The sequence below is a fragment of the Nesoenas mayeri genome, assembly GCF_963082525.1.
Source record: "Nesoenas mayeri genome assembly, chromosome: 10".
Taxonomy (NCBI): domain Eukaryota; kingdom Metazoa; phylum Chordata; class Aves; order Columbiformes; family Columbidae; genus Nesoenas; species Nesoenas mayeri.
In genome coordinates, this window is record NC_137560.1 from 24494687 (window position 1) to 24521462 (window position 26776).

Genomic DNA, 26776 nt, shown 5'->3' on the forward strand with positions numbered 1-26776 from the left:
AGACCTTTAAAAATACAGACAATTCTAAACAGTTTGTTAGGGCCAAAAATTCAGATATCCTTTAAGCTTCTGGAAGGAACGGAAAAATGAACGTGATAAAAATCCCCCCCAATACATTTTCATGTAAGTAAATTCTTGAACATGGTATTTTTATACAAAGATATATTTTAATCATAAATGCCATTCTATTCCTCAGTCAAATATTATCACAAATATAGGACATGAAATCATTTTATTGCAATGATTAGAACACCACTTCTCAACCTTCTTTATAAAAACTCCAAACCATTAAAAATATAAAAACCAACCCCAAGCCACCCATGGCCCAGCCCGGCTCCGAGAGCACCGCGCGAGCGGCACCGCGGGCCGGCCCGGCTCCGAGAGCACCACGCGAGCGGCACCGCGGGCCGGCCCGGCTCAGAGAGCACCGCGCGAGCGGCACCGCGGGCCGGCCCGGCTCCGAGAGCACCGCGCGAGCGGCACCGCGCGAGCGGCACCGCGCCCCGCAGCCGCGCGCCGGGCCGGGGCTGGGGCCAGGCAGCGCCGCCGGGGTCCGCCAGCTCGTGAGCACGTTTTGGAACAGGAACAGAGAAACAACGGGAGAATGGCTGTTTAAATAGGTGGGGAAAACCTTAACACTACTAGGTAGGCTAGTGTTAAATAAAACTGTCTGTAGGTTTATAATAAATTAAAGATAACCTTTGGGTTTGAGTCTGATGCAGTATTTACGGAAAAGTGATAGCATTCAGCATCTGGGTTTGCAGAGCTACCGAGTGCATTTCAAAGTACTGCAGTGGGATGAAATTAAACCCTTTAAAATAAATTATGCAGCAGTCTGCGTAAAATCATAAATTGATAGTAAGTAATTATCCTGGACCACGGCCAGTGAAGTGTTGGTAGACCAGGTTAATTCAATGTGTTGTTCGTTCATTGTCTGTGGAAGCAATTTAGCATACACGGGGCATGATTTCATGCTGGCACTTGTTAATGGATGAGTAATAAATCAGGCCACAGAACTCCTTAGAAACACAAAGAAGTGAAGCTGTGGTTCAATAAAAATAATAAAGTGCTTTAAATGACCATTTGTTGTTTACTACATCGTTTCTCGTTTCATGGTAGACATCAAAACCAACCCAATGAAATATGATAGTGCTGTAAAGTAAAACTGAGCCTGTTACTTACTGTAGTCAGTATTTCCATGTATTTTCTTGTCTTGATGTTAGACTTAGTTTACTGTGGGATCAGAGGAGAAGCTTATAGTACAAGCTGAACTTGCACAGACATAAAGATCACCATAAATATTCTCTATTTGAAAGTTTCCATTTGCAAAAACACAGAGGTAAGAAGAAGGAAGCAAAAGAGCAATTTGGAAACAGTTCACATCGAGTGTACGTAGCCTGAAATACACTGTTCAGTTTGTACGACAGGAGAGCGTTGCTGGGAATGTACAGAATCTGAGAATCTGATCCAAGTCCACTGAGTGATAGCTGCTATAACACGGACGCTTCTTCCATGGCTTCAATCCACCTAGAAGGGGCAGGAAAGAAAAAGCAGTGCATGTAAAGTTACATGTATTTTAAGCACAAAAAGCCTGAAGAGGACTGTATTTCTCATCCCAGCCCTAGTGAGGAGCTATGGTTTATGATTAAAGGAAGGAACTGGATACTCAGACTCTTATGTTCTAGTACAACCTTTACCAATGATTTATTGTCAATCTCAAAGATGGTACAAGTGGTGTCTTAGAACAGGAAAGGTGAAACCACTGAAGTATGTTTAAAAGCAACAAAACCTCCCATAAACACTTATTTCCTTCCCTGTGTGTCTTGAGGTGCTGGCCTTTTTATTACTGATTTAGTGAGTGTTTTATTATGTGGAAACAGCAGCATTAGAATGGGAAATCTAAACAACTATTTGTTGATAGGGAAGCTAAGTGATGAATAAATAGAATACATAAATCAGAGAAGTTTTCGTACAGTTACCACGCCGGACAGACATCTAGGCATGACTCTTGAGACTCAGCCTGCTCTTTACCTACACGAGGGAGCAAATTCTCCCTCCTGAACAACTGGAAAGCACCAGGTGGATTTTTTTGGTGTCCCGCGGGCCGGTGACGTGCCCTGGGGCTCAGTGAACAGCCTGTTTCCTCTGTTATGAAGGCTTTCTGAACTGAGAGGGGACAAAAGCCCTCCGTGAAGCTTTGGGCCTGTGCGGCCTGTACCTCTGTGCCGAGCTGTTGTCCTCCGCTCGGAAGCTGTAAAACAGAGTCTGCTTGTGGTAGAGATGGAAAACCGTGTCGGTGCTTCCTTCCTCCTTTTCTGGGGCGATGGTGAAACCCAGCAAAGGCAAGCTTTCTGTGGCAACTTTGTCCTGAAAGCACACAAGAAGAGAAGCAGCGTTTGGAGAGCAGGCTTGTACCGGTTTGAGGGCTTTATCTGAAAACTAAGCACGGATGTTACCCCCGCGGCCATGAAGGTCAGTTAGCTGTGACTTTAATGGCTGTTTTTGACGTAATGGTCCAGGAGGCAACCGAGAGGCGACTGAGAGCCGGGGCGGCACGGCGGCGCTTCTGAAGCCCCGACACCCGCTCCCCGTTGCACTTCGTTCAACCAGCTTTGCTTGCCGAGTGCAAGTGCTCATCTTTTTGGTACCCTGTCGTTCCCTTTCATTGCACTAGAAACTCTCTCAGAAATGTGCACCGTCTCAAACAGCACACTTGCTTTCAAAAATGCTGCTTTGAAATTTCTGAGCTGGTAATGCAGTTAATTGTTAATTTACTCCTCAGAAACATCCATGAATTTTGCTTGCCAGACACTGCTTTGTACAAGTTAAAGAAAACAATGAGCCTTGGTAGAATTGCGGTTCAGCTGTTACTGATAGCTGCAGCTTTGGTCACTGTATTTAGGTTATGTTTTCTGTATATGTATGTTGCTTTTGCTTGTGCTTTTAAAAGCAACATTGCAAACTGGGAATGCAAAGTGTAATTAGCCATCTGTTGCTTTTACCCTGCTGTTGAACCGGAAATGACAGCTTTTCAGGTTGGCAGAGGTGAGGTAAAGGTACTGGACACAGAATTTGGTGCCAATTGTCTGAATTGCTCACCAAATCATGAACTCTTTTGTGCCTCTATCTCCTCATCTGTTTAAAGGGGATAGTGTTGCTTCATGCAGCCACCACAATGGTGATGAGAGTTTAAATAATTTATGTTTGCAAAGTGTTCTGAAGGCTTAAAGTACCAAATATTGCTATTACTACAGTTCTTGTATTCTGTGCCCTTTGTTCAGCAAAATGAATTTTTATGCTTCTGCTTATGAAATATGTCTGTTATGACCAAACTTTACATTACACTTCAGGCTTATGTGTATTGGAGCTGTTCACAAAGGAGAAGAAATTAAAAAAAGGAAAGGGACTGGGAAGAGAGAAAACACATTAGAAATGCTCTAGTTGCTGTCTCGCGTCCTCGGCTGGCGGCGGAGCTGCCAGGCTCAGCATCTACTTGTGCTGCCTGTAGGGAGCAAAGAAGGGAACGCAGGGAGGTACTTCAAGTCAGGTTGCACAGTACCTCGTTCGCCATGTAGGTGTAGAGGACTTTGCCTTTGATAACAAACCAGCGTTTCTTCCAGTGCCTCTTGCCGCCCTTGCATCTGCTGAGGTAGCCGCTGATGGTCGCTCCCTCTCCCGAGGCTGCTACCTGGAGCAGGGCGGAGAAACCGGCGTTTGACCCAGCAAAGGCTTTTCCCCACCTGACCGTGCAGGTTCACATCACACCAGACACCCAGGTCTGTGTCTGTGAAACCATAAGTAGACCGTTAAAAATATTGAGACAGAAAAAATATAAGCATGGTATTATGGTTCTTTTTAACTGCTTGAAGATTACTGGTTAAACTTCTGGTTCTCAGTAACTCTCATGGCAAGTATGCAGTTGAGGTATTATTGAGGTCAGCAAGTTTACAGTTGTGCTCTGAGAAGCCAAACTTGCCCCTTTTCCCAGGTCTGGTTATTTTTGTATATTAAAAATACATTCTTCCAAAAGGGAATTACAGCCTTATGATTGAACACTTCTAAGATGTGGATATATGGAAGGCTTCACAATGGTTTTATATCTGTTTGTGTTAACCACTTGACTATGACTTGGTTTCACTTGTGAAATAATATTTCTAAGTGCTGCCCTCTCACAGAATTATTTTGAGATCTAAGTGCTTAATATTCTTAAAGACCCGTATTTTGAGTAGATGGAACTACATGTACACAGTGCAGAGTACGTTATGAGTTACAGTAGTAAGCTGCCATAGGACTGAATTTAGAAAGGGCACAGACCCAAAGTCAGCTTTTGTAGCTCTGACACAAGAAGACTAAGCAGTGGTATAGCAGTGTTTTGAAGCAGAACAGAAATGTTCCGGGACCTGGGTACATAAGTTAGAAAAAGTTATGGAGCAATACTATTGTGAGCCAGTTCATACTAATAAGCATGTGCCACCTCCTTGGGGATAGAAAGGCAATGCTTTTTTCTTAATGGGGCTGAAATTTGTGCATCGGTTCTTTCAGTGTTCAGGTGCTTGTATTGCATGCTCCTATCTTTGGCTCAGTTTCACCACAGCACAAATAAACCTCAAGAAATTCCAGTGTCTCTACTGAAAAATGAGATCAAGAAGGTGTTTGCACCCTGTTCTTTAATGCAATGAATCCCTGCCGATTCCAGTGAAATCCCAGTCCCTCCGCGTGCTGGAGTTCGCGGGCGGCTGCTCGCCCCCCGCACTGCGTGTTTGCGCGGCTGTGCGCTGGGCGGCCTGTCCAGGAGGAGACCGTGAGGGACGGGACCGCAGGCTTCACCGAAACCCAAACAGGTCCCGTCCACAGGTTCCCTTGGTCAGCCAGGTGGGTAACCTCGTCGTAGAATTACATTACATTTGTTAGGCAGGACTTTCCCCTCGCGAACCCGTGCTGGCTGGGACTAATGGCTGTGTTGTCATTCAGAGGATTTTGTATTTTAAACACTATTGTGGAAAACAAACAAACAAAAACCCCAAAACAAACAGAAAAAAGTAATTGTGTGATCGAAGTAGACCAGGGCATGGGCTGAGCCCACCGCATACAGAACACTTACAGACACGCCATACTCCACAGCTGCCGGACTTTCTCAGGCAGCTCACTCCTACCTCCATAAGAGCTGAAGGGATCTTCTTCTGCTTCTTGAAAGATGAATAATGAATATTGTGGAAGACAGCGGAGAAGGCACTACTTGAAGACCTGGATGAGGTTGGAGGGAAGCTCACACTTAGCGGCCGCTCTGCAAGATGAAGGAAAGTCAGAAAGGGAAGAAATGGATGAATCTGTGCATATCAGACTGGCGTAAGAGACGCACGACACACCGATGTGAATGACTGAGGAAATGCCTCCATAGCCAGGTTTTATTTAGCCTTTTCCTTCAAATCCCCCCTTTATGTCTGATTAGCTAGGTGGATTTAATAGCATCCTAGGTTAATGGTAATAACCTACAGATACTCAAGAGACCTGCAAAAAAGCTGACAAAGCACAAAACACAGCTTGTTTTCTTCTAATTTAAACGGCTTTTCCACCTCTCCCCTCCGTGCTCCGACACCTTTGCAGGATGACTCGCTACTGTGACGTTCTTTCTGTCGGAACCGCTCTCGGGGAGTTCTGCACGGCAGTTACTCTGTCTCTGTCAGTCTCCATTCGCCTCAGTTGCCCGAGTTCATATCATCCTCATCTCGCTTCTGGCAACACACGTTGTCTGCAAGCTCTGAGTAACGCACAGCATTGTTTTAGCACAGGCTGTCACTTCTTGGACACGCCGTGGCTTGGGGATGCTTTTTTGGCTGTTGTGACAGCATCCGTTCATGGGTTTGCTTGGCTGGTGTGAATTTCTTTAATCAGGACGGAAAAAATAAACTTAATCTGTCCACACATTTTTATCCTTGACAGTACAATGTGCCTACTTTTAGAGATTGTTTACATGAATAGTTTTGCAAGAATGTTATTTACTGTTCATCTTCTGTCCATATATATGTAGCTCCTGCCCCCCTTTTTGATTTGGATGTGGTTTTAAATCAGAAAAGGGACTTATAGTAGGACAATAATGCAGAGTTCTAGTTAGGTAGTAGCTCTCTGCTTTGAATTCAGGCTTTAACTGGTAACCAGATTAACTGCCCATGTAGATGAGCTCTTAGTGACTCTGCACTTTACCTCTGCGTTTCTTCTTGTAAAAGCTACGGCATGGATGAGGGCAGTGAAGAACTGCAAAGCCATTGTTTGATTTTAGTGGATAATTCGTTACAAATGACAGGGAAGAGCTATCAGCTGTAAGTACTTCACAGGGTGTTTCAGCTGGGAGGGATCTACAGCGATCTCGTCCAACTGCCTGCCCAGTTCGGGGCTGACCGAAAGCTGGAGCACATCACCGAGAGAATTGTCCGAATGCCTCACAAACACCGTCAGGCTTGGGGCATCAGCCGCCTCTCTAGAAAACCTGTCCCAGTGTCTGACCACCCTTTGGGTTAAGAGATGTTTCCTCAAGTCAAGGCTGAGCCTCCTCTGACGAAGCTTCAGGCCGTTCCCTGCGGGCTGTGCCTGGGTCACCGCGGCAGAGCCCAGCGCCCCTCGCTCGTCCCCTCCCCGGGCCCCGCGGAGCCAGGGCTCGCCCCCTGGCCTCCCTTTCTCCGAACCAGACAGACCGCGTACCCCGCACCCGCTCCTCGCAGCACGGGGTTCTCGTTGTTGCTCCGGTTTACCAAGAGGCCGGGCGAGCCCTCGGAGCACCTGGCTGGCGCAAACAGCCTCAGCTGCCGCGCTCCCGGGGCCTCAACGCACAGGCCTCGTGCTTGACATGATGAATCCTCTGCAGCACGACACAGCATGGCAGGCAGATCCTAAAGCCTCTCCGTTGTGCACGCAGGACATGGGTTTGCTGGTTTTGCCAAGAATGAAAGAACCTTACCTCTTTTCTTTAGTTCCACATAGCAGCTGTCACAGACTTTGGCTGCTTGATCTTTGAGGTACTTCATAGGGTACTTGTTTCTCGAACAATTTCGACATACAATCTGTTCCAGTAAGGAGAGATACATGTAAATGTATATATATGCACATGCAAAACAGATCCTCTGAGCTGGCTGGGAGAGGAAGACAGAGAGCGGACCAGATACGACTCCTGAAACAGTGGCAGTCAGGTAAGTGCTGACCGACGTGATCGCTGTAGATTTGCACTGCTATAAGACAAGCAGAATTGATCACTGCATTTGGTTGCACACCATTGCTGTCCCCATCTCCTGGGAACTTACACCTTCCCCACTAGTGTATCACAGAAAGACCATTTCCATATTACAACTGTTTCCATAGTTTTGTTAGTAACATTGTTTGCTTAAGCATCTCGCATGTTCCTGCCTCTGTGTAGGTTCAGACTGATTTTTCCCTGTGGAATTAGAGAAATGATGAAGCGAATGCTTTTTCATACTATCAAAAATTACTGGTAGTTTGATACACAACAAAAAATATCCCTGAGGCTAAAAGACAGCCATGGATTAAACAGGGCTGCAGGTTTACGTCTGGAGTCAGTGATAAAGGGACAGAACAAAGAAGGTTTATAGATCTCCTTGTCTTCAAGGGAGAAGGCAGCAGCTCTGCTATGGGCTACAGAGCAAACTTTCCCCTTGTCACTGGTGAAACCGTGCGCTACTGCTGAGCTTCTTCACATCTTTGGAGGATAATTTTACCAGCTGTTATTAGGGGAAGGACGTGGACTAGGTGCTACTGCTCTGGTCCAGAAGAGAGCCTGTATCTTTATTGATTGCTGCATTGTCTCTAGAGCTGTATATCAGAATTGACTCAGCAACAATTATCCTGTGAGTCTTCAACTACTGGCCTTTGGGAATTCATGTGACCCTCAAGGAAGGTTTCTGCTGTTCCTACCAGAGGCATCGGAAACCTAATTACCTAATTTAGCAGAGCACTAACGAGTTCTTTCAGAAGTCCCGTTCTGGTCTGGATGGTGCTGCAAGTCTGCAGCAGTGTCCGCGGGTGGGACGGGGCCTCCCAGGACCGCGGCAGCTCTTACCTTCCCGCAGGCGTGGCAATGGTGTCGCCTCAGCGTGAGGGTGAAGTCGCAGCCGCAGTTCATGCACATCATGACGTGGGACACGGGTACCAAAGTAGGAGGCCTCTCACCCAGGGGGATTCCAAGCCTTTCCCGTAGCTTAAAATCAAAAACGAACAAGTGAAGCAGCGTCCAAAGCACACTCAGTCAGCCCTGGTACATCACATACAATTCTCATCTCATTTCAGTCTACCTTCACTTGCTAAGATCCCCAAATTTCCTAAATCCAAATGCACATTGTGAGACAGCTGCGTCAGCACCGAAACACTGGCCGGTCAGTACATGGTGCAGTAATATCCATACAAAGCTCTAGAGCCTTCAGTTGAAAGGGGCCTGAGCACTTTATATCTTTACAACTTGGGACATTTCCCACACAATCCAAATCTGTTCCATGCTTTTATAACCCTCCTCCTTTCCTCTTTCTCTCCTTTCCCCCTTCCCCGTTCAAGCACTGAAAGACTCGTGCTCCGTTCACCTCCACGCTGCTGTGGAAAGTGGAAGGGTTGTGGGCTTTGTGGTCATCCGGGATGCGTCTGCTGAGGCAGCTGTACCAGTCGTCCCTTTCCGAGCACGAGCTGCGGGATGAAATAGAGCAGAGCAGTCAATGCCGTGCGCAGCAGGGACTGAGGCAAACTGTTTGTGGATGAGAGAAGAAAAGCTGCACTTTGTGAATGTTTGCTTTTTGCTTTTCCCCACCACTGTGTTGAACTGGGCATTTTCTGACCAGGAGCAAAACTGACTGTTGGGCATATTCAGCAGGATGATTCGTGTAGATCCATGGTTACGCCTGTGACCAGGAAGGAAATAAATGCCCAGAAAATTTTTCAAAGTAGTCTCTGACTTTGCTATAAGCCACTCAACCCTAGATCACATAGGACATTATGAAATGTCTCCTTTTTTGTCATGTCTGCCCCCTCTTTCAGGCACACTAGGGCATATAGTGTTGGCAGGGTTGCTCTGAATAAGCGTGTTCATGCTCATCTAGAGGGGGACGCTTAGATGATCTGCACGTTGGGAAACACACAAGTGTGTCACCCAGGGCAGACGTGTGAGTGCTTCCATGTTCCACTAGCTCCATCACAGACTGTCTCCAGTCACCTGGCAAGAGGCCAGGACAACAGTTTGGGACAGAAATTGCTACATTCCCTGCAGTTGCTGTCATGCGTGGAAGGCAGCAGTTCTCCGGACCGGCCCCTAGATGCCCCCTTAGCACAAGGCAAAGCAGTGGGTCCAGCTGCTCGGGGAGCACAGAGCTGTACCTGCCCTGGGACAGCTGCTCGGGGAGCACAGGGCTGTGTCTGCCCTGGGACAGCTGCTCAGGGAGCACAGGGCTGTGTCTGCCCTGGGACAGCTGCTCAGGGAGCACAGGGCTGTGTCTGCCCTGGGACAGCTGCTCAGGGAGCACAGGGCTGTGCCTGCCCTGGGACAGCTGCTCGGGGAGCACAGGGCTGTGTCTGCCCTGGGACAGCTGCTCAGGGAGCACAGGGCTGTGTCTGCCCTGGGACAGCTCCCCGGGGAGCACAGGGCTGTGCCTGCCCTGGGACAGCTGCTCAGGGAGCACAGGGCTGTGCCTGCCCTGGGACAGCTGCTCAGGGAGCACAGGGCTGTGTCTGCCCTGGGACAGCTGCTCGGGGAGCACAGGGCTGTGCCTGCCCTGGGACAGCTGCTCAGGGAGCACAGGGCTGTGCCTGCCCTGGGACAGCTGCTCAGGGAGCACAGGGCTGTGTCTGCCCTGGGACAGCTGCTCGGGGAGCACAGGGCTGTGCCTGCCCTGGGACAGCTGCTCAGGGAGCGCAGGGCTGTGCCTGCCCTGGGACAGCCATCAGCTGTCCTGCCTGTCCGCTGCTTCTCCTGCTGGGATGTCAGGCTGCACTTCCCCTCCATGGGTGCTGCCCGGTACCGGCTGTCCCAGCAGCGGTCACGGAGGGGACGTGGCTCAGGGCGGTCTCCCCCCCAAGTCACACCAGCCGCCCACAGTAAAGCTGCCCACGAGACTTTGTTGTACAAAATAGCAGTGGCATCATTGCCAGCTGCTGTTCAGCTGTGACTTCCTCACGCTGTCCTCGTGAAGGCCACCAAACAAGACATCTGACAACAATCTGTCTTTTGTGGTCTTATAAAAAAAAAGCACAAAAAGAGAGGAAATGCCAGATTTTGTCAGTGATCTCTGCCTTAGCATCCCTCTGCACTGTGAGCATAACCTACTGCCTGAAAAACACCAGCCCCTGCGAAGTTCAGCAAACCTGGAGCAGCAGCTGGGAGCCAGCGTATCTATTGCGTCCAGGCTGATCTTTGCCAGCCCAGGGGCTGCGCTACAGATCGTCCCTGGCAACAGTCTCACTACTAGGCAGCCCTTGTCACCACCAGAAGTCCTGTAAGGCTGCACTTTCTAAGAAATCTGAAGATGTCTCTGTCTTCCAGACCAATCACATCTGCAGCCTGCAAAGCACTAAAAGAAGTCCTGGTTTCAACCTTTCTCTTGCTAATTCTTGGAAACTCTCTTCACTTGAGAATTAAGATACAATTTTAAAAAACAAAGGAAATCATGGCCCGTATAGTGATGTAAATTAAAACCACTTTGGGAAAGACAGATGAGAGGGACAGTCTGCTATTAAAAGCCTGATATCTAACTGGCCCCTTTAACCTCTTCTCCACTCCATTAAACATCTCTAGGCAGTAATCACAGGTTATTAGTGTCTAAATGTGGAATAATACCTATCTGCTGATAAGTGAGATAAATTATGTCAGCCTATTCTTAATTAGCTATTTCACTGGTTGCGTGAAGGCTCAGAGGAATTTTTGCTGAACCTCTGATGTCCAGAGCTCAGACCTTGATTCACTATTGCCACTTTTGGTCCTTGTATGATTTTTGAGCTGCGCCTTTTGTGATGAACTAGTAATTATCCATGTTGATTCATCTATTCTTCCTTAAGCAAACAGAAAGAGAGGGTCAAATTGTCACTGCAGTCTCCTGGACAGAAGGAGACATCCATGGAACACAGGCACTGGACTGGGATGGGGGTTTGTTGCAGTGCTGTCACTGTCAATCAGCCTTTCAGGGAGCTTTCAGCGCAGACTTGCCGCACCTCGCTGTGATCAGCCAGCACCGCTCTGAGGCGCGTTCCCGGTGCTCCTGCGGGTGAGCGCGGCAGGCGCAGGCTGCCGTGTGCTGGGCTGGGAGGACGTGCTGTCCCGCTAGTGTCCCGTCAGCTCTGCCGGCCTGCGCAGTCTGGGGAGGCTTGTGGCAGGTTGGTCCCAGGATGAGCAGTACATCAGGGGAAAGGGCTCTGCCCCAGCGCTCCGGTAAGAGTGAGTCTCCGTCCGACTGTTATCAGAAGAGCAACCTTGATCTCAGGCCCTGGTTCTATCTACTGCCAAAGAAACACAGCTCATACTGGCCTCAAGCTTTGTTTAGGCTAACTAAGCACAGACTTGGTATCAGTACGAAAGGCAGAGAAACAGCACAACAACGCAAGCAGAACATCCTGAGCTTCTCACTAGGGCAGCTCCCGCTGCCCCAACAAAGGGGACATGCAGCAGCCATTCCCTTCTCCAACACAGGACTGTGCGCCCTGCCTCGGTAACGGGCAGCAGGCAATTCACAAGTACTGTGCGTGTGTTTGGGGGTTGCGATGAATGAGCAGTTCTAAGAAACTCTCAGATATTTTCTAATTTGCGGGTTATAAAAGAAAGTAGACAAAAAGGCTTGGACGGGTATCTGAGTACTGCCCACAGATGGCAAGCGCCCTGGGAAGGATGGGAGCTCCCAGTTCTGATTCTGATCAAGAAAGCGCCCTCTTGTCTCTCTGTTGCACTCTGCGGTTTAGAGGAGTCTGCTGTGTTTCCAGCCATGCTGGAGCTGGAGGCCGATGGTGGGAAAATCAGTACCTAAGAGCATTGAAGACCTTATGTTAATACCACTGCTAGTGTGCTGTCTTTTTAGTAAACTACACTTGAAAATCAAGCCAACCACCTTTCTGCTGTAGCTCTAGGTAATTTTGCAGGATAATTTTGAGCTAGAAGCATTAAAAAATGCAATACACTGCTATCTTCTGATCAGAAACTGACCTACCATCTCCTGCTGTTGGCTTGTGGCCCCCGGACAGAGATCCTGGCTCCCAGCTGCAGTCAATACTAGCACCGTACAAACTCTGTAGTGAAACTCCTTTTATTAGAAAGACCCATGAGGCTGCCAGTGAGGTTTAATTTTTGCTTTGTCATCTATGCACTATCGAATGCTTTTATATCTATTGCATGGTATTACCTAATTACTATTTTCTGCGGCAGTTTCGCAGCCCTAGTGGTATAAGGTAACAAGTGAACTTCTACAAGGGGCGATATAACATAATCGTAGTGTCACAGGGAAGAAGTGTGAAAGATAACAGGAAGGACTCAGGCTTCTTCGTAACAGATTTCTCTTTCCTTTCTCTTTAAGATGTTATCAAAAGCTGACTTCTAATCTTTACTGGGTATATGAGTTGAATTAGTGACAGTTTACGAGCTTCACATTTATAATTAATATCTTCATTGTGTAATCAAGCACTCAGTCACTGTCTGTCACAATAGCATAGACTGAAATGGGGTTAAAAAAAGAATGAGACACCAGTTAAGTGTTGGGTATTGTTTAGACTAACGCAGAGATGCAACTCTAGAATGTAACGCCCTCTGCCGTGGCGGTTTGGGGACAGTACCTTGCTGACAGGGTCAGGCAATATTCGTCATATTCAATCTTCAGGACATTCTGGGCTTTTTCTGTCACTGGGCAGCTGACCTAGAAACAAACAGCACGCGTGTGAACATGAGTCAAACTGCCTACAGCCGCCCCGGTCTCAGTGCGCGTGGAGCCGTGACGTCCCAGCCCCCTGCTCCAGAGAGCCGGGCAGGCGCCGTGCTCTGGGTTTGAGCTGCTGGTGTAAGGAGGAGTGCTCGCTACTCAGCATGGTGCTGTTGCTAAAGGAAAGATTAATTTAATCCAACTGTAAGGCAAGTATCAATCAGGGCTCAGCTTTAATATGACAAGCTCAGGAGATGCTTAGTCTGACAAGTGTCAGAGCATTTTGGGCAAAACTTTTGGCTCTCCTTGGAATGAATGGAAATAATGGATTGCTAGGTAGGAAGCAAAGACCCCTCCAACCCAATATCTCCTGTTGCACAAGTACCAATGGATGCTTCAGGAAAGAGTGTAAGAATAGGACATTTGTGTCCAGTTTCTGTAATCTGCAGTTCTTCGCTGAAGAAGAGACTGTATCACTGCATGTAACAGCTCCCAGTACACCTTTTCCCCGTGAAGCTGGCTGATCACTTTTTGAACTCATTAATGCTCGTGATGAAAACACTTAAAGGGCACATGGAAACCAGGCAAATGAAAGCTGATGTAAATTTTGAGTGGCAGGAGTTAAAACCAGGCAGACTAGGCCCTAGTGAATACGTGGTGGGGAACAACCACGTGTTGGCTGGAGGCATGAAGAGAGGAATAAACAAAACGGGATAGTAAATCTTTTCTGTCTCTAGGTTTGTGTTCAGATGGTAAATATTATTTTGGCTTGTATTATATATGCAGCATAAATAAGGCTGTTGTACTAAGTCATAGCCTTATAGATAATCTTTATGTTTGCTTTATATTATTTTTCCTTCTACCTCCTGTAAAAGGCAAGGGAATCCCCTGATAACAGGTTCATCTCCTCCTTCCCTTGCGCTCAGCTGGATACGAGACATAAACCAGCAGAGCACTAACAGCCCACTATACAACTTCAATTCCAGCATGTAATGCAAATGGGGCGTTACCTTCATGCCTGCCACAGCCAAGGTGTTTTTCAGTCGGTATTTGCCATCCTTCTGGGGATATGTGTACAGTAGAACATCATTCATCTGTATGAAGAGAAAGACACAATCAATAATTTGCAATATGGCTTGCAGGCCTGCCTGGTACTCCTGGGGGCACCACAGAACCAGCAGTAACTTGATGAACTGTTGGGGCTGTTACTGAGGACAGGCCAGGCCACACAGGTCAGATCCAGAGCTGCGTGTCCACTGCACTGACGAGTGTGCGGCCAGGACTCTGCTTGTGCCCAGTGTGGACTGTTGCTAACGGCCGAGCAGGCAGATAATTAGCTCTGCTTATTCAGCTTGGGTGAAGCAGAGTGCAGAGGGCAGCGCCGTGCTCAGGCTCTGCGGTGACCGACCGGCTGCCCAGGGCACTGCAGCTGCCCGGGGCTGGGCAGGGACCCCCCGGCCGGGAAGGCTCCAGGAACTGTCCTTGGGCTCAGACCCCATGGCTGGGAAGGCTCCAGGGACTGTCCTTGGGCAGGGACCCCATGGCCGGGAAGGCTCCAGGGACTGTCCTTGGGCAGGGACCCCCCGGCCGGGAAGGCTCCAGGGACTGTCCTTGGGCAGGGACCCCCCGGCCGGGAAGGCTCCAGGGACTGTCCTTGGGCTCAGACCCCATGGCCGGGAAGGAGAAAACTTTTTTTGTTTTATGAGGAAGAAACCTGTACCGGAACACCCCAAATATTTCTGACAGCTCCTTGCAGAAAGCATGTTTTTCAAACAGTTTTGTATGAAACGGGATCAGATCTTCTCTGCTTCTTGCCTGACTTAATCATTGACATTTTTGCACCCTTTTACCTTCGTGCCAACAAACATAAATGAAACAGCAGCACTGGACCCTGTCTTTGCTGGCCTCTCTTTCCTGCGCTGCTGTAACAGGAGGAACAGCAGTAACTCATGTTGTGCATGCCCTGTGTCACCCGAACGAGCAGGTCGTGTTCTCTGGTTGCTCGTCAGCACCCGTGTGCGTGGACTCAGCCCCTTGGTGACTGTACTGGATACTACGAACAAAGATGTGCAAGCAACGTAAAAGCGAGGCACAGGCGATGCTGCGTGGTGCCAGAGACAAGGCGCCATAGTGCAGGCATTCTCAGGAAATTAAAAAGCAGGCAGAAACTAGCTTCACTTGGATTCCTCTGTGACAAAGACGTTTAAATATAGCCGATTGAATGGTAATAATATTATATTTTGGAAGGAAAACTGTAATAAAGACAGACACAGAGAAGGAAGGAAGAAACTAGAGCATGATTTGGCAATAAATGTACCCTGTATGACTGGAATTGTTGAGGTCTTGATAATAATGCCTGATCACCTAAAACTGCTGGTGTAAAATTGTCACTAATTTGCTTGCCTGAAAAACAAATAAACAAACAAAACCCCAAAAAACAAAACCCCAAAAACCCACCAAAACAGAAAGTGCAGCCTTATGGGTGTTTTCCTGAAAGGTCATAGTTGAGCTTTCTTACAGAGCGGGAACAATGGTTACAGACAATTACATGGAATTAGTACTCAGGGGATTAAATCCTTATCACCTTGGACTTAACAGCAAAACTGTTGTTGCCTTTATTAGGGTCATGAGTTCACTTGTCAACACCAGTTTATTCAGTAGCTGTTTGAATCACAGCAAATCAGGCTTACGTGTGTGAGCTGCCTGTCTTTAAAATACAGATTCCCATTAATGTAAGGCAAAATACACTGAAGAGTGACTTTCCCCAAAGCTTGTACTTCATATTTTGCTACTTTTAAAAACTGAATTGAGTTTACTGAGATCAGCCAATATTTTTGTAGAAAACGCTGAAACATTTCACTCTAACATTTTAGCAGACAGGCTCGATGCCCTGCGGCACTGGCCGCTGTACTGCGTACGCCGTGTCCTGGGCCGTCTGAGCTCGCGTGGAGCGCGGAACTGTTCTAAGATCACACTGCCCAGCTGCGGATGTGGAAGCGTACTGAGAGTCAGCACAGGAGCCTCACGTCCTTTGTGCTCTAAAGTGGAGTATTTACTCCTTTTGCAACAACACATTAGAATTGCCTTAGAACAAGGTGACACGTGGCTTGTCACGGAGTTCTTTCTGTGATTTACTTATCGCTCCATAACTGACTGTCCGTGCTAGCATTAATCCAGCCAGCATGGTGACGCCTGCGCAGGACTGACCACGCGATGATTCCAGTATAACCAGAGAATTCCTCACAGCCTGAGCACTTGTAACCGTGCCAGTGAAAAGCAGATTAAAGCTCTTTTCACTTGATATTACTAGTAGCAACTAGGAGCCCATCAGCCAGGTGTGAAGATGGTAAAAGGGCAGGCAGACCTCCTGGCTAACAGGAAGAGAATCCTCTGTGAAATGAGAGAATGCTAGTGAGGTCTCGTATTTGCCTGGTGATTCTGCTGTATCCTGAGCGCTCAGAGGATCACAGGAGAAAAGGGCCCTTCCTCCGCTGGGGCTGGTTCCAAACCGCGCCGGGAGCTGGCTGCGGGCACTGCGCTCGAGGAGCGCAGCTCCCAGCAGAGAGCTTCAGGATTCCGGCGTTTCCTTTATTTGTTTTTAAAGTTATACATTTATTTTAAAAGCAGCTCATTCTTTTATTACTGTTGGTTAAGGATGACCCCCTTTAATTTTTTTTTCTGTTACTATTTTCTTTTTTCCCCTTTCTTTTTACAGTCTCCTCTGCTGCGATGAGAACCCTGTAACATTAGAGGTCAGTGCAAGTTTTCTAACCTACAGTGTTCAAACGTATTGATCCACACAAGTTTATCTATGCCCTGCTGAACTGCTGGCATCCACACATAATGCCCCCTGTGTCTCGAAGTGCCTACCGCGTGTGGGTGTTTTTTCTTTCTGAATGTTTTAAGGGGTAGTTCGCTATGAACCCTGTCGTGTTCTATTCAAGTCTGCGTTAAGCATCCCCTCTGTGTCCGTGGAGCAACCTCAATGAGTGTGGGGCTGCATTTTCCAAGCTCTGACTCCAAAACCTCCTGTGCTCCAGCCCTGCCGGCTCGAGCATTTAACAGTCTTGCATTTGATAGCAGCTTCCTGCACCCCGCTTACAAAACAAGCAGCCTTTGTAGAGAAATTCTTGGAAGGGTGAGATAAGAGACAGTGTCTGAGATGCAGAGTCCTGCGGTTGGGGGCACTGAGGGGACCGGCCCGTGTCAGCAGCCCCTGCTGTGCTGCAGAGGCCCCAACATCCTTGTAAACAGAGCCCGGCCTCAGGAAACAGGCGCACAGAAAACTCACCAAACATCCTGCCAGGAAACACCAGAGTCAACAATACCATCGGCTGCAGAGAACAGCCAGCTCCAGGAACCTGTGATACAGGGCACCCCCGCAGAAACATGCACATCGACAGCCCCTCGGTGTGTGTCCCGCACGCCCGCGCCGGCCGGGCTGTGCGCAGACACGCGCTCCGCGTGGCACGCGTCGCGAGCGCACGCACGCACGCCGCCACAGCGCACCCTGAACGCGCCGGCACGGGCCGGGCCCGGCAGGCACCTGTGTGTCCTCACTACAGCTTCCGTGTGACGGGCTCAGGACCGCGGTGTGCAGGTCAGGTGTCCTAGTGCGGGGGTTACACTCACAGGGTCACCCCTCAGTGCACACTCCACTGCAATTCGCGGCGTCCTGGGCTTGACTAAGCTTCAGTCAGAGCAAGTTCACCGTTAAGAGCTTCAGAAAATGCTGTTCATGTAGCTAAGGTAAATATACTTATTTCACTGAAAGCTAAACCGAACTACATCTATATGTGCTAGCTTCTGGTGATCTTTATAGGTGGCAGCTGACATGCCAAGTATCAAAAAAACCACCAGTTCTGAAAGTTTTTTAGTTCAATACATTAAGACAAATTCTTACCCTACCTGAGTTTTGCCAGTGTCTTCAAAGGATTATGACACGGTCCTTACAAGATAAGGGCTTAAAATAAATGTGGGGTTTAGGAGATCATTCCGGTCTTGGGGTTCTGTGGGGCTGGGCTGGGCTCTTCCCCACGCGGTGTCCCGCGGCACGGGCAGCGTGCGGGCTGGGCGCCGCGTCCTGGCAGGGGAGGCACGTCTGTGCAGGCCTCGGGTGACAAAAACGCATTGGCCGTGATGGTTGGTAGGGCCCTAAGACCGATGGGGTAAAGATGTTATGTGCCAAGATGAAAATACATTGGAATAGCTGTGCAGTAGTTGTCTTAATGTATCCACAGGCTAAATAGTCCGTTAAGCAATGCACGAGTGGTGGTGGCACAACAGAGAACCCAGAGCACTAGCAATGACAAGCAGATAATGCAAACCCGTTCCGGTGCTAATGTGGGAATTACTCCCTGCAATTGCACTACACATGGTGTTGCTTTACAACCTCAGGGGCTCTCAGGGTAGAGTAGACTGAGTAAAAATATCACAGAATCCAACGGCAGATACTTGCCAATAGGTGTAAAACTATTTCCGAGATGCAATCACCCCCGTCCCGCCTCAGCAGGAGACGTAGCACAGGGGCCTGACGTGGTTGCGGCTTCAGTGTGTTGGAGCAGAAAGAAGCCAATTCTATGGTTCTTGAAAGTGACCACTATGTCTTTTTAGCTCCACCACACACTTTGCATGACAGCACATTGGGTCACAGTTTGCCTTTCTGACTGTAAGGAAGAAAAAGTGCTGTTTCAGAATACTGAGAGCATCTATTGACAACAGGACATTGGCTACTGTAATGTCTGCAGCTGCCAAGAGACATGTCTCCCTTTGCAGTGAACATCCGGGTTTGAGCAGCTGAACTCTCCTCAGGAATCAAAAATAGTTCCTAAATTAGACAGTGACAAAACCTCATTTCTGTGCTTTCTTTATTCCAGTAATACTTTCAGTCCCCTGTGACCTTCCATCTGATACAACTGTTGTGGACTGCTTGAAACGTATCTCAGTTTAAATTACTTTCCTGCCAATGCTTACTACCAACCTGATTTCTGATCCGCCTTTTAAATTCTCTGCGTCAGTTACAATAGCTAGTTTTGTGACACTTCAGTACTGGCCATAGTGGTGAGTCATGGTGGCAGGTATGAACACACTGGAAGATGAAACACTAACAGCTTCTTGGGATTTGGTCCCAGCTTTAGCCACAGCTCCACAATGTTTTGTAATACTAGCAAAGGTGAGTGTACCAGAAGAGATCGGTAAGGCAGCAAGAATCGTCTGTTATGGAGCGGCCGTCACTAGGCTTCAGAGCACTGCGCCTGAGATCGCTGCTGCCAGGACCAGCTCCTGGGGATTCTGGCATGGCCGGTTTCCCTTGGCTGCAACTAAGTCATGATTTTGGCAAAAAGCATGCAAATCTCTCCTGAGTGCACCCAAAGCAAGCTTTCATAAACTATAGCGGTAGGGTGTTCTCTGTTACTTCTGATCAGTTCTCCTAGAGCCTTAGGGTTGGACTTTCAACTGTGAAGCCTGATTGCTGAGAGTATTTGGGAGCTCCCGTCCTCCTGATCACCTTGCAAACCTGACTCCTTGCAGGATTATGGCCTAGTCAGGGCTGTGAGTTGCAGCTGTGGCACAAGCGGGGCAGCGCAGCCCGTGTTGTGCGTGCCGGGCCGCGGGCACACGGGTGACAAGGGCTCCGGCGCTGCCGGCAGCACGGCCTGGCTCACCGCATCGCTGCCGGCTGTTCCCTGCCTCGCAGCACAGAACTTTCTGCCAGGAGTCGGGGCTGCATAAGGGCAGGAGAAGATGCAAGAGAGAGTGAAAATATAAAAGAGATCTTACCAAGAACAAATGCCGAGGGTGCCTGTTTTTGCCAGAGATTTTCATCAGTGTTCCCTCTTTAACAAAAATCTGAAGGAAAAAACAGCAGGTTGTAATCCTGAGACTTCTCATTCTGAATTTCAGTGAGAAAATAGAATATTCCTCCTGAGGAAAGAGCTACTATAATGGCTTTCGTCAGCACAGGAAGAGAGAGACGCCTCAACTCTTGCTTCAGCCTCGCCGCTGCGCTCTGGCTTGCTGTCTGCCTGGGCCGGCCCTGCTGCTCCTGCGCTGGACAGAACCGAGGGGCGAACCCGCTGTCCGCAGCCCACTGCGCCTGCTCCGTCACAGATTGCAAAGCCGACATGGAACGGGCCCCAGAAAATAACTCTGGTCTTTAAAACTCCTCTAAAACAGGCAGACCAAAAAAAGAAAAGCTAAAGCCTCGGGTTTCAGCACCACATAACTGTGCCTGCACACGTGATCTGTATGTGTTTGCAAACACGGTATTTGTGTGTCCGTGTTGTTACTGGGTATGTAGATAGCACTATGTACCTAAGCAGCTAAACCAGCATACTAGAACTTGATTGCAGTAACATTTGAAAAGGTCTAGAATAACTGACCCGCATCAGTGGATTAACAGTCATCTATGCTTTTCAGATGGAGAACAGAATTGGGTGCAGTTTTCCTCTCTAGAACAGTGCCAGTGATGGCTCTTCACACAAACAGCAGCTGTAGCTGTGGGGAGTGGTCCGTGCACGCGGGGGAGCAGGGGCTGCGCACACTCACCCGTCCCGGCTGCAGGAGCCCGCTCTGCCCTCGCACGCTGTGCTCGATGTGCACCAGCTTCTGCAGGTTCTCCTGGGGAGACAAACCGCCGTGAGGAGCGCTCGTGGTGACGGAGCAGCAAACCTTCCCCCCCTTCCTCACCATTTGTTTTCTCCAGAAGTGGAATTACAGAACGAGGTTTCAGAGAGACCTAAGCCCAGGGATTTTACACCCAGAAAGTCTTCTTCCAGCCCTACGGGTTTTGTAAAACTTCATCACCTGTATTCATATCTGCTTTGGACTTCTACACACCTGCTGCTTCTGATACCTCAGTTCACCTTCAGAATGGCCTGCTAACTCCATATGGTATTTATACATTGGCCTCTTTGCTGACTTTCTTGCTCTGGGAGCTAATAAACTGGAAGCAGAGACGAAGTGCAGTATCTGCTCCAAAGGTCTGTGCGTTACTGGCATGACATGGGTAATCCAAAGCATGCTTTGATAATCTAGGGCTGTTGTTAGGATTATCTGGAGGCTTACATTCTGTGATAATGGATTAAAGGCTTTGCAATAGGCATTTAGAAGGTTAGCTAGTAAGCAGGTAATGAAGCCGCATCTTTCTTTTGATGCTTTGCAAAAATCAGGAAGTTTATTATCAAACTGATACTATTAACTGCCCGCCTGGCCTTAAAGCGCAGACGGTCACTGGGTGCTGGCACGTGGCGTGAACTCCTGAACTACGAGGATGGTAAATAAGATCAATCTAGCCAAGCCTGTGCTCTCATAAAAGTAGATGGTTTTGGATGGATATACAAAGGAGGAAGAAGGGATGTCTGTACCTTGGCAGTATTACTAGAGTCTTTTCAAATCTCCTTCCATTTTGCAGGTGAGGCTGCTAAAACAAAGGCTTGTATACAGGAGTCAGCTGCGGTTTTATCGGGTCAGAACAGCAGAACGGCTGCACAGCAGCAATGAGTCATCGCTGGAATGTGTCTGAAAATTAGGAGTCTCTTGTCTAAATTAGCCATTGCATCTTAAATCCTCAGTTACACACCCAGATAAACTAGAGGCTGAGGACCATATTTGATATAGATTCATGACCTGGCAGCCTTTGACTACAGTTGTGTGCTATGAGGGATAATGGTCTGTTTTTCTGTGCTCCATTGACGGGCATTAAGATACCCCTGGGGTTAGTTAAGCTCAATTAGATTGTACAGTGTATCTGCCTGATACAAATCAGTGCTGTCTATGGAATCTGCTAATTAAGAAGGCTATCACAGAAACCAGAAGGAGCATATCCATGTCGACATGATGGTCTGTCAAGGCTAATTTACCCTGTATTTCAGCTAAAACAATTAATGTACCTATCTCAGCTTGCTTTTTGAGATAAGCCTGAAATGCCTCCATATGTTACTGCCCTAGTGAAATATAACACTTGTTTAGCGTGATAGTAAGTTTAGCTCGTGATCAGTAACCGCATATCAAACATACGGAAACACCGGCAAGCCGCGGCCGGCACGGGCTGCATGGTGACCGCGCTGCGTAACCGGCAGGCGACACATTTCAAGAATTTCAGCCATCAGGTATCTCTTTTGCTATTCAGGATGTAACAAATAGAATTTTTCAGGCCACTTCTGAAATACTATAGACCAGCAAAATGGAAACAGAATGTATAAAAAAATAGCACTAGAAATACCAAGGACCATGGGAGAGCTGGCGTTTGCAAAAGCCTCTCCCGTCACTAAAAGGGTATGTTAGCCCCATCAAAGCCTGTCGGATGGACAGCTTCCACGCTGGAAGCCCGTTCTTCGTCCTGCGGGACGCGCTGTGGCCAGTGCCGGCGCCGCCGCGGGGTTCTGCGGGGCCGGAGGCGCCGCTGCAGCCGCATCCCCGGGCTCGTCCCGCGCCTGCTCAAGTGCTGACGTTTGCAATGCGGACACGTGTTCGCCAGGAAATGCACAGACACGGCTCGGACTCATTTCCTGGAGGAAGCCAAACAGCCATCGCGTGTGAAGCACAGGCATTCATCTGGGAACGTGGGCAGCCGAGGGGGTCTAGCTTCCCTACAGTTCCCCTAGAATTCCCTGTTGGGATAGTTTTCTTAATTATGCTTAAAACTATCATCATTGCCCTTTCAACTATCCTCATTCTCTTTTCAAATATCCTTCTCAAGCTGCGATTAAAAAATTAAGACAAAGCTCCACCCTCTGGTGCTGCAGATGTGGGCGGCTGAATCCCTCTGGCCGTTTTATCGCAGACCTGCAGCTTCCACCGTGTCGTCACGATGTCTGTGCAGGAGGAACGGCACATTCACCCCAGGCAATTCACCTGCTGCTGATGTTGATACTGTTAATAGCATCAGTGATTTATAGCACCTCAGGGCCTCTAACGGATTGCAGAACTTCAGAGCGCAGTACAAACCCTGCTGGGTTCAAGAGTTACAGATGGTGATGGTATGCCTTATGCCTCTGTTTGCACATCTGTAAACTGCAAATAATAATTTCCTATTTGATGACAATGCTGCGGAGATAGCTGATATCATAATGTATCTGAAAATTCTGGCTTAATAGTTCCTGGGGAAAAACTGCTGGAGTGTTAGTATCGTAAAACAAAAAAGCTAATAATGAATCACTGGTATTCCACAGAAAATGTAGATCATAATTCAGTGCTCCTGTCGGATTTTTGGAGTGTAGTTTGATGAGTCGATAAGTGGCAGCAGCAATCTTCTCCCTTCCAGGTACATGCCCAGTCTAAATCACTGCTTTGAACTTCAGCCAGGTACGTGACAAGTTACTAACACCCTATCTAGAGTGGCGTTGTTCTGTTTGTTCTGTAATTAGAGTAACTTCTTAAATTCTTTGCATTTTTTAAAAACTGAAAGAAAAGAACTGCTGGTTGTGGCTTTTGTGGATGGGATATTAATTCAGGAGGACAACATCTGATTTAGCAGAACACTGTACTTTGATTCTCATGAACCTGTGCCTCCACAAACCCCACAGCTTCAAACAGATGGGAATGAAGGAAACTTTCTTTCATCTCTTCCAGGCCACGGTTTTGGAAAAGAGCAGATGTGCTCTGATGATGTGATAAAAAACAAAGTGTCAAAATCCATGTGGAATTTGTGATGAAATTGTTCCAAAAGAGACATTATTAATAGCAGTGATTATACAGCCTGTGACATCTGTAAAAGTCAGACGATATAGTGGCGTTCTTCAGATTAAAGCGTGGCTTAGTGGAGATACAATCATAGCATGATAATGCAACACAGTAAATTTGACTTGGGCCACTTATGTATGCTTCTGACTTCACAAAAGTGTTCATCTGAGTGAAATCTAAGGAAGCACCGGTGCCAGAAGATGTGTGGCCTTGATCTGTTAGGAACTGAGCTCCTGCAGTTCTCAACCTCTAACACAAGTATCCCTACGGCTCCGAGGTTACTGTGCAAACTTTGAGATCTCAGTTACAGGAGGCACAGACCTACTCCATATCTGGGATCCTGTAACCCAGTTCTGTGTAAAGCCTGGAGTCTCACCCTGGAGGAGGCTCCAGAATTTAGCACAGATATTCAGCGGATGAGCAGGAGAGACGCGGTCAGTCAGGGAGCAGTGGGACTCACCGCTTGGAGCATGCTGTCGTTGGCTCGGTCCGTGATTTCAGAAACGATGAATAAGGCAGCTGAGGGATGAAGCAAAACAAACACCATGAATCACATAGAAGAGTAGGAAAATAACCCACATCCCTTCTGTTTGCAAGGGCATCTTTAAAATGAAAAAAAGAAAGCAAACAGCATTCCCAGCAGCAGCTCCTTTGACTTGGGCGCTTTCAGAATGCAGCTGCCCAGCAAACTGAGAACGCAGCGCAGAGCGCAGAGCCGGCAGCTCCCCTTCCCTCCGCCGTTCCCTTGTGTCAAACTGCGTCGCGCTCGTGCTGACCACCAGAGTTCACGGGGCCGCTCTTAAGCACCCAGCACGCCACAAAGTCCTTTTCTCATGTTTTCTAGTTGCAGATTTTATACAATTAGGGCTTGTGGTAGGGGGAGTTTAATGTAAGCCAGCTTTAGCCATGGCAACCTGAGGTGACCTGTTTCTGCGTACTGCCGAAGGAGAGGATGGGTCATCCTGTTCGGACAGGAGTGTGGATGAAGTGGTGACATTAATTACCACCTGGGTTCTCCAGTGGGGTACGTTTGGTGCCGTGGTCAGCGGCACGGTGTGGCTCGGGTCCGCGGTGGGACGGGGCATCCTGCCTGTTCCTGGCCAGCCTGGGGGCACACTGGCCATTGCTGGCCAGAAACGGGACAGGCAATCGTGGCCACAGGGCTTGGGCGCCTGCCTTGCCCTGAATCTTGCACAAGGTCCTGCTCTGGGGTAGAGCAGTCAGTCACAGGCCTTATTGCTATGATTACTCTCAGTGTAACACAGAGGTGAACTGATTTCATCAATACAATGTTATTCCTGCTTATTCCAGCCTGGAAGCTCTTCCCGCTGAGTCCAAGGTTAAACCTTACTTTGAGGTTAGTGCGAGTAAGAGACTTCTGCTTCATCCATCTGGTGTGCTGGAAAGACTGGTGTTGGCAGCTGAACATCTGGGCTTGTTCTTGGTTGTGCAGAGCTGATTTTTATGCAATGTCTTTCAAGTTTACTCGGGCTTAAGGAACCCAGAACAGAGATCCATGATTCGAACCTCCTGGGTTTCCCAGGAGTTCACAGGGCACAGCAGCCAGACCGCAGATAGCGGGACAGAAAGAAGCGGGGGGAGCCGTCCCAGTTGGCCTTACAGTGACCAGCCCAAACACGGATGGAGCCACAGAGGGCTGCAGCCTCCCTGGCGGCTAGGGCAGAACTACCATATCTGCACCATATTTGTATAGATGGTAGTTTCTTCTTCTGTTGCTCATTGTGACAAAACAATAAGAAGCCCATATTTTTAAATGAAAAAAAGGATAGGGATTTTGCCCTAAATAATTTGTCTAAATTAGTAACCAGTTCTTACAGGTCTCACATCTAACCTGTTAACAGAAAATCTTGAAAATAATCCTCTTCCATGTACTACCAGTATAGATCCTGTACCTCTTTAGAAAGAGAGTTAGCAAAGCAGAATTTTTTTTCTACCCGTTCTGTTTTACCTTGTGTGTCTTCATACTCTGTAGAATCAGGGCAAAGATTATTCAAGTAATCTGTAGAAAAGAATCAAACATACAGACATTTAAGAATCAGAATACAGATCCACATAATTTGTAGTGCTATTAGCTAAAACATAAAACCCCAACCACAGAGCCATAGAATGGTTTGGGTTGGAAGGACCGAAGATCCCCCGCGAGAGCAGGGCGCCCAGAGCGCCGGGGCGCTGCCGGGCGGGACATCCGTGCGGTGTTCCGTGTCTCTGTTCCCAAGTAATTAATGTATGTAGCCTGTTTCCAAAGCAAAACTCATCTTGGACTGCATTCTGCTTCGAGAATCAATGCAAGAGCATTGATAGAGATTTCGACTCATCACATCACTCGGCAGGTATAAACAGCTAAAAAGAGAGGGACAAAAATACTCCCTTGTTTCTCAGCCAAGAGAATTGCTGAGTGGCACCATTTTTACAAATAATTGTTCTTCTAATGAACTCTGTCTTCCCGTATGAATGAATGGGTTTTGCTGTAATGACTGATTTTCTGTGGTTATAGTAAATTAATTATGTGCATCTTATAGACACAGGAAGGAGACTCTGGTTCTGGAAACGCAGAGTTCAATTACTACTGAACTCGGTCGCTTTCTGAAAGTAGCTTCTGTAAAATACACACAATATGACGTACATTTACAGGAATTATATTTTAATTATATGCAAACTTTTAACGTGTCAGTTTTATTTGGACTACTTGCCTTGCGTCATCTGTCTGTTCTTTTATGTCTGTTCTTTGTCGGGATCTTTACACTTTTAATGACTGCAGTGTATGAGTGCCGCCATTTAAAAAGCCCAATCCTGAAATACTTAATTTTTATCTTTCTGATTAATTCAGGCTCCTAAATTCTGCATCCAAGAACCGGGCCTCTGTGCTGACACGGCGCTGTGCGTGAGCAGCCGTTCCCCTGAATGGCGTTCTCTCTCCGGTGCTGCGCCCTCGCGTCTGCCGGAACCCGCCGGGGTTCAGCGCGCCGGGGCGCGGGCGCGCGGGTGCAGCCCGTGCTCCTCGCACAGCTGCAGGCGCGGGCCTTGCCTACGGACATTGGCCCACGAGGGCAACTCCTTTTAGTGGTAGTGTAGTAGCTGGTGACCAATATCCTCATAAAACACCCTCCCTTGTCCGGCAGGAACAGCTAGTTACGAGCACTCAGGTCCACCTGCAGATTTTTTCTCTTTGCTGTCTAGAGAATCTGAAGGACTGC

General features: G+C 48.1%; 1 protein-coding gene across 1 annotated transcript in view; it reads right to left on the reverse strand.

Moving 5' to 3' along the window:
- Positions 1-1471: 1471 nt before the first annotated feature.
- Positions 1472-26776, reverse strand: part of FGD5 (FYVE, RhoGEF and PH domain containing 5) — a gene marked incomplete at its 5' end in the record, with an annotated part of 78473 nt that continues 53168 nt past the window's right edge. Inside the window, 13 exons of the mRNA XM_080350196.1 lie at positions 1472-1527; positions 2219-2367; positions 3560-3688; positions 5154-5284; positions 6953-7055; positions 8066-8203; positions 8580-8679; positions 12796-12875; positions 13889-13972; positions 19659-19727; positions 20427-20498; positions 24022-24080; positions 25531-25581. Coding sequence (XP_080206322.1) covers positions 1491-1527; positions 2219-2367; positions 3560-3688; positions 5154-5284; positions 6953-7055; positions 8066-8203; positions 8580-8679; positions 12796-12875; positions 13889-13972; positions 19659-19727; positions 20427-20498; positions 24022-24080; positions 25531-25581 — 1202 coding nt within the window. The 3' untranslated portion in view covers positions 1472-1490. The remainder of the gene's footprint in view (positions 1528-2218; positions 2368-3559; positions 3689-5153; positions 5285-6952; positions 7056-8065; positions 8204-8579; positions 8680-12795; positions 12876-13888; positions 13973-19658; positions 19728-20426; positions 20499-24021; positions 24081-25530; positions 25582-26776) is intronic.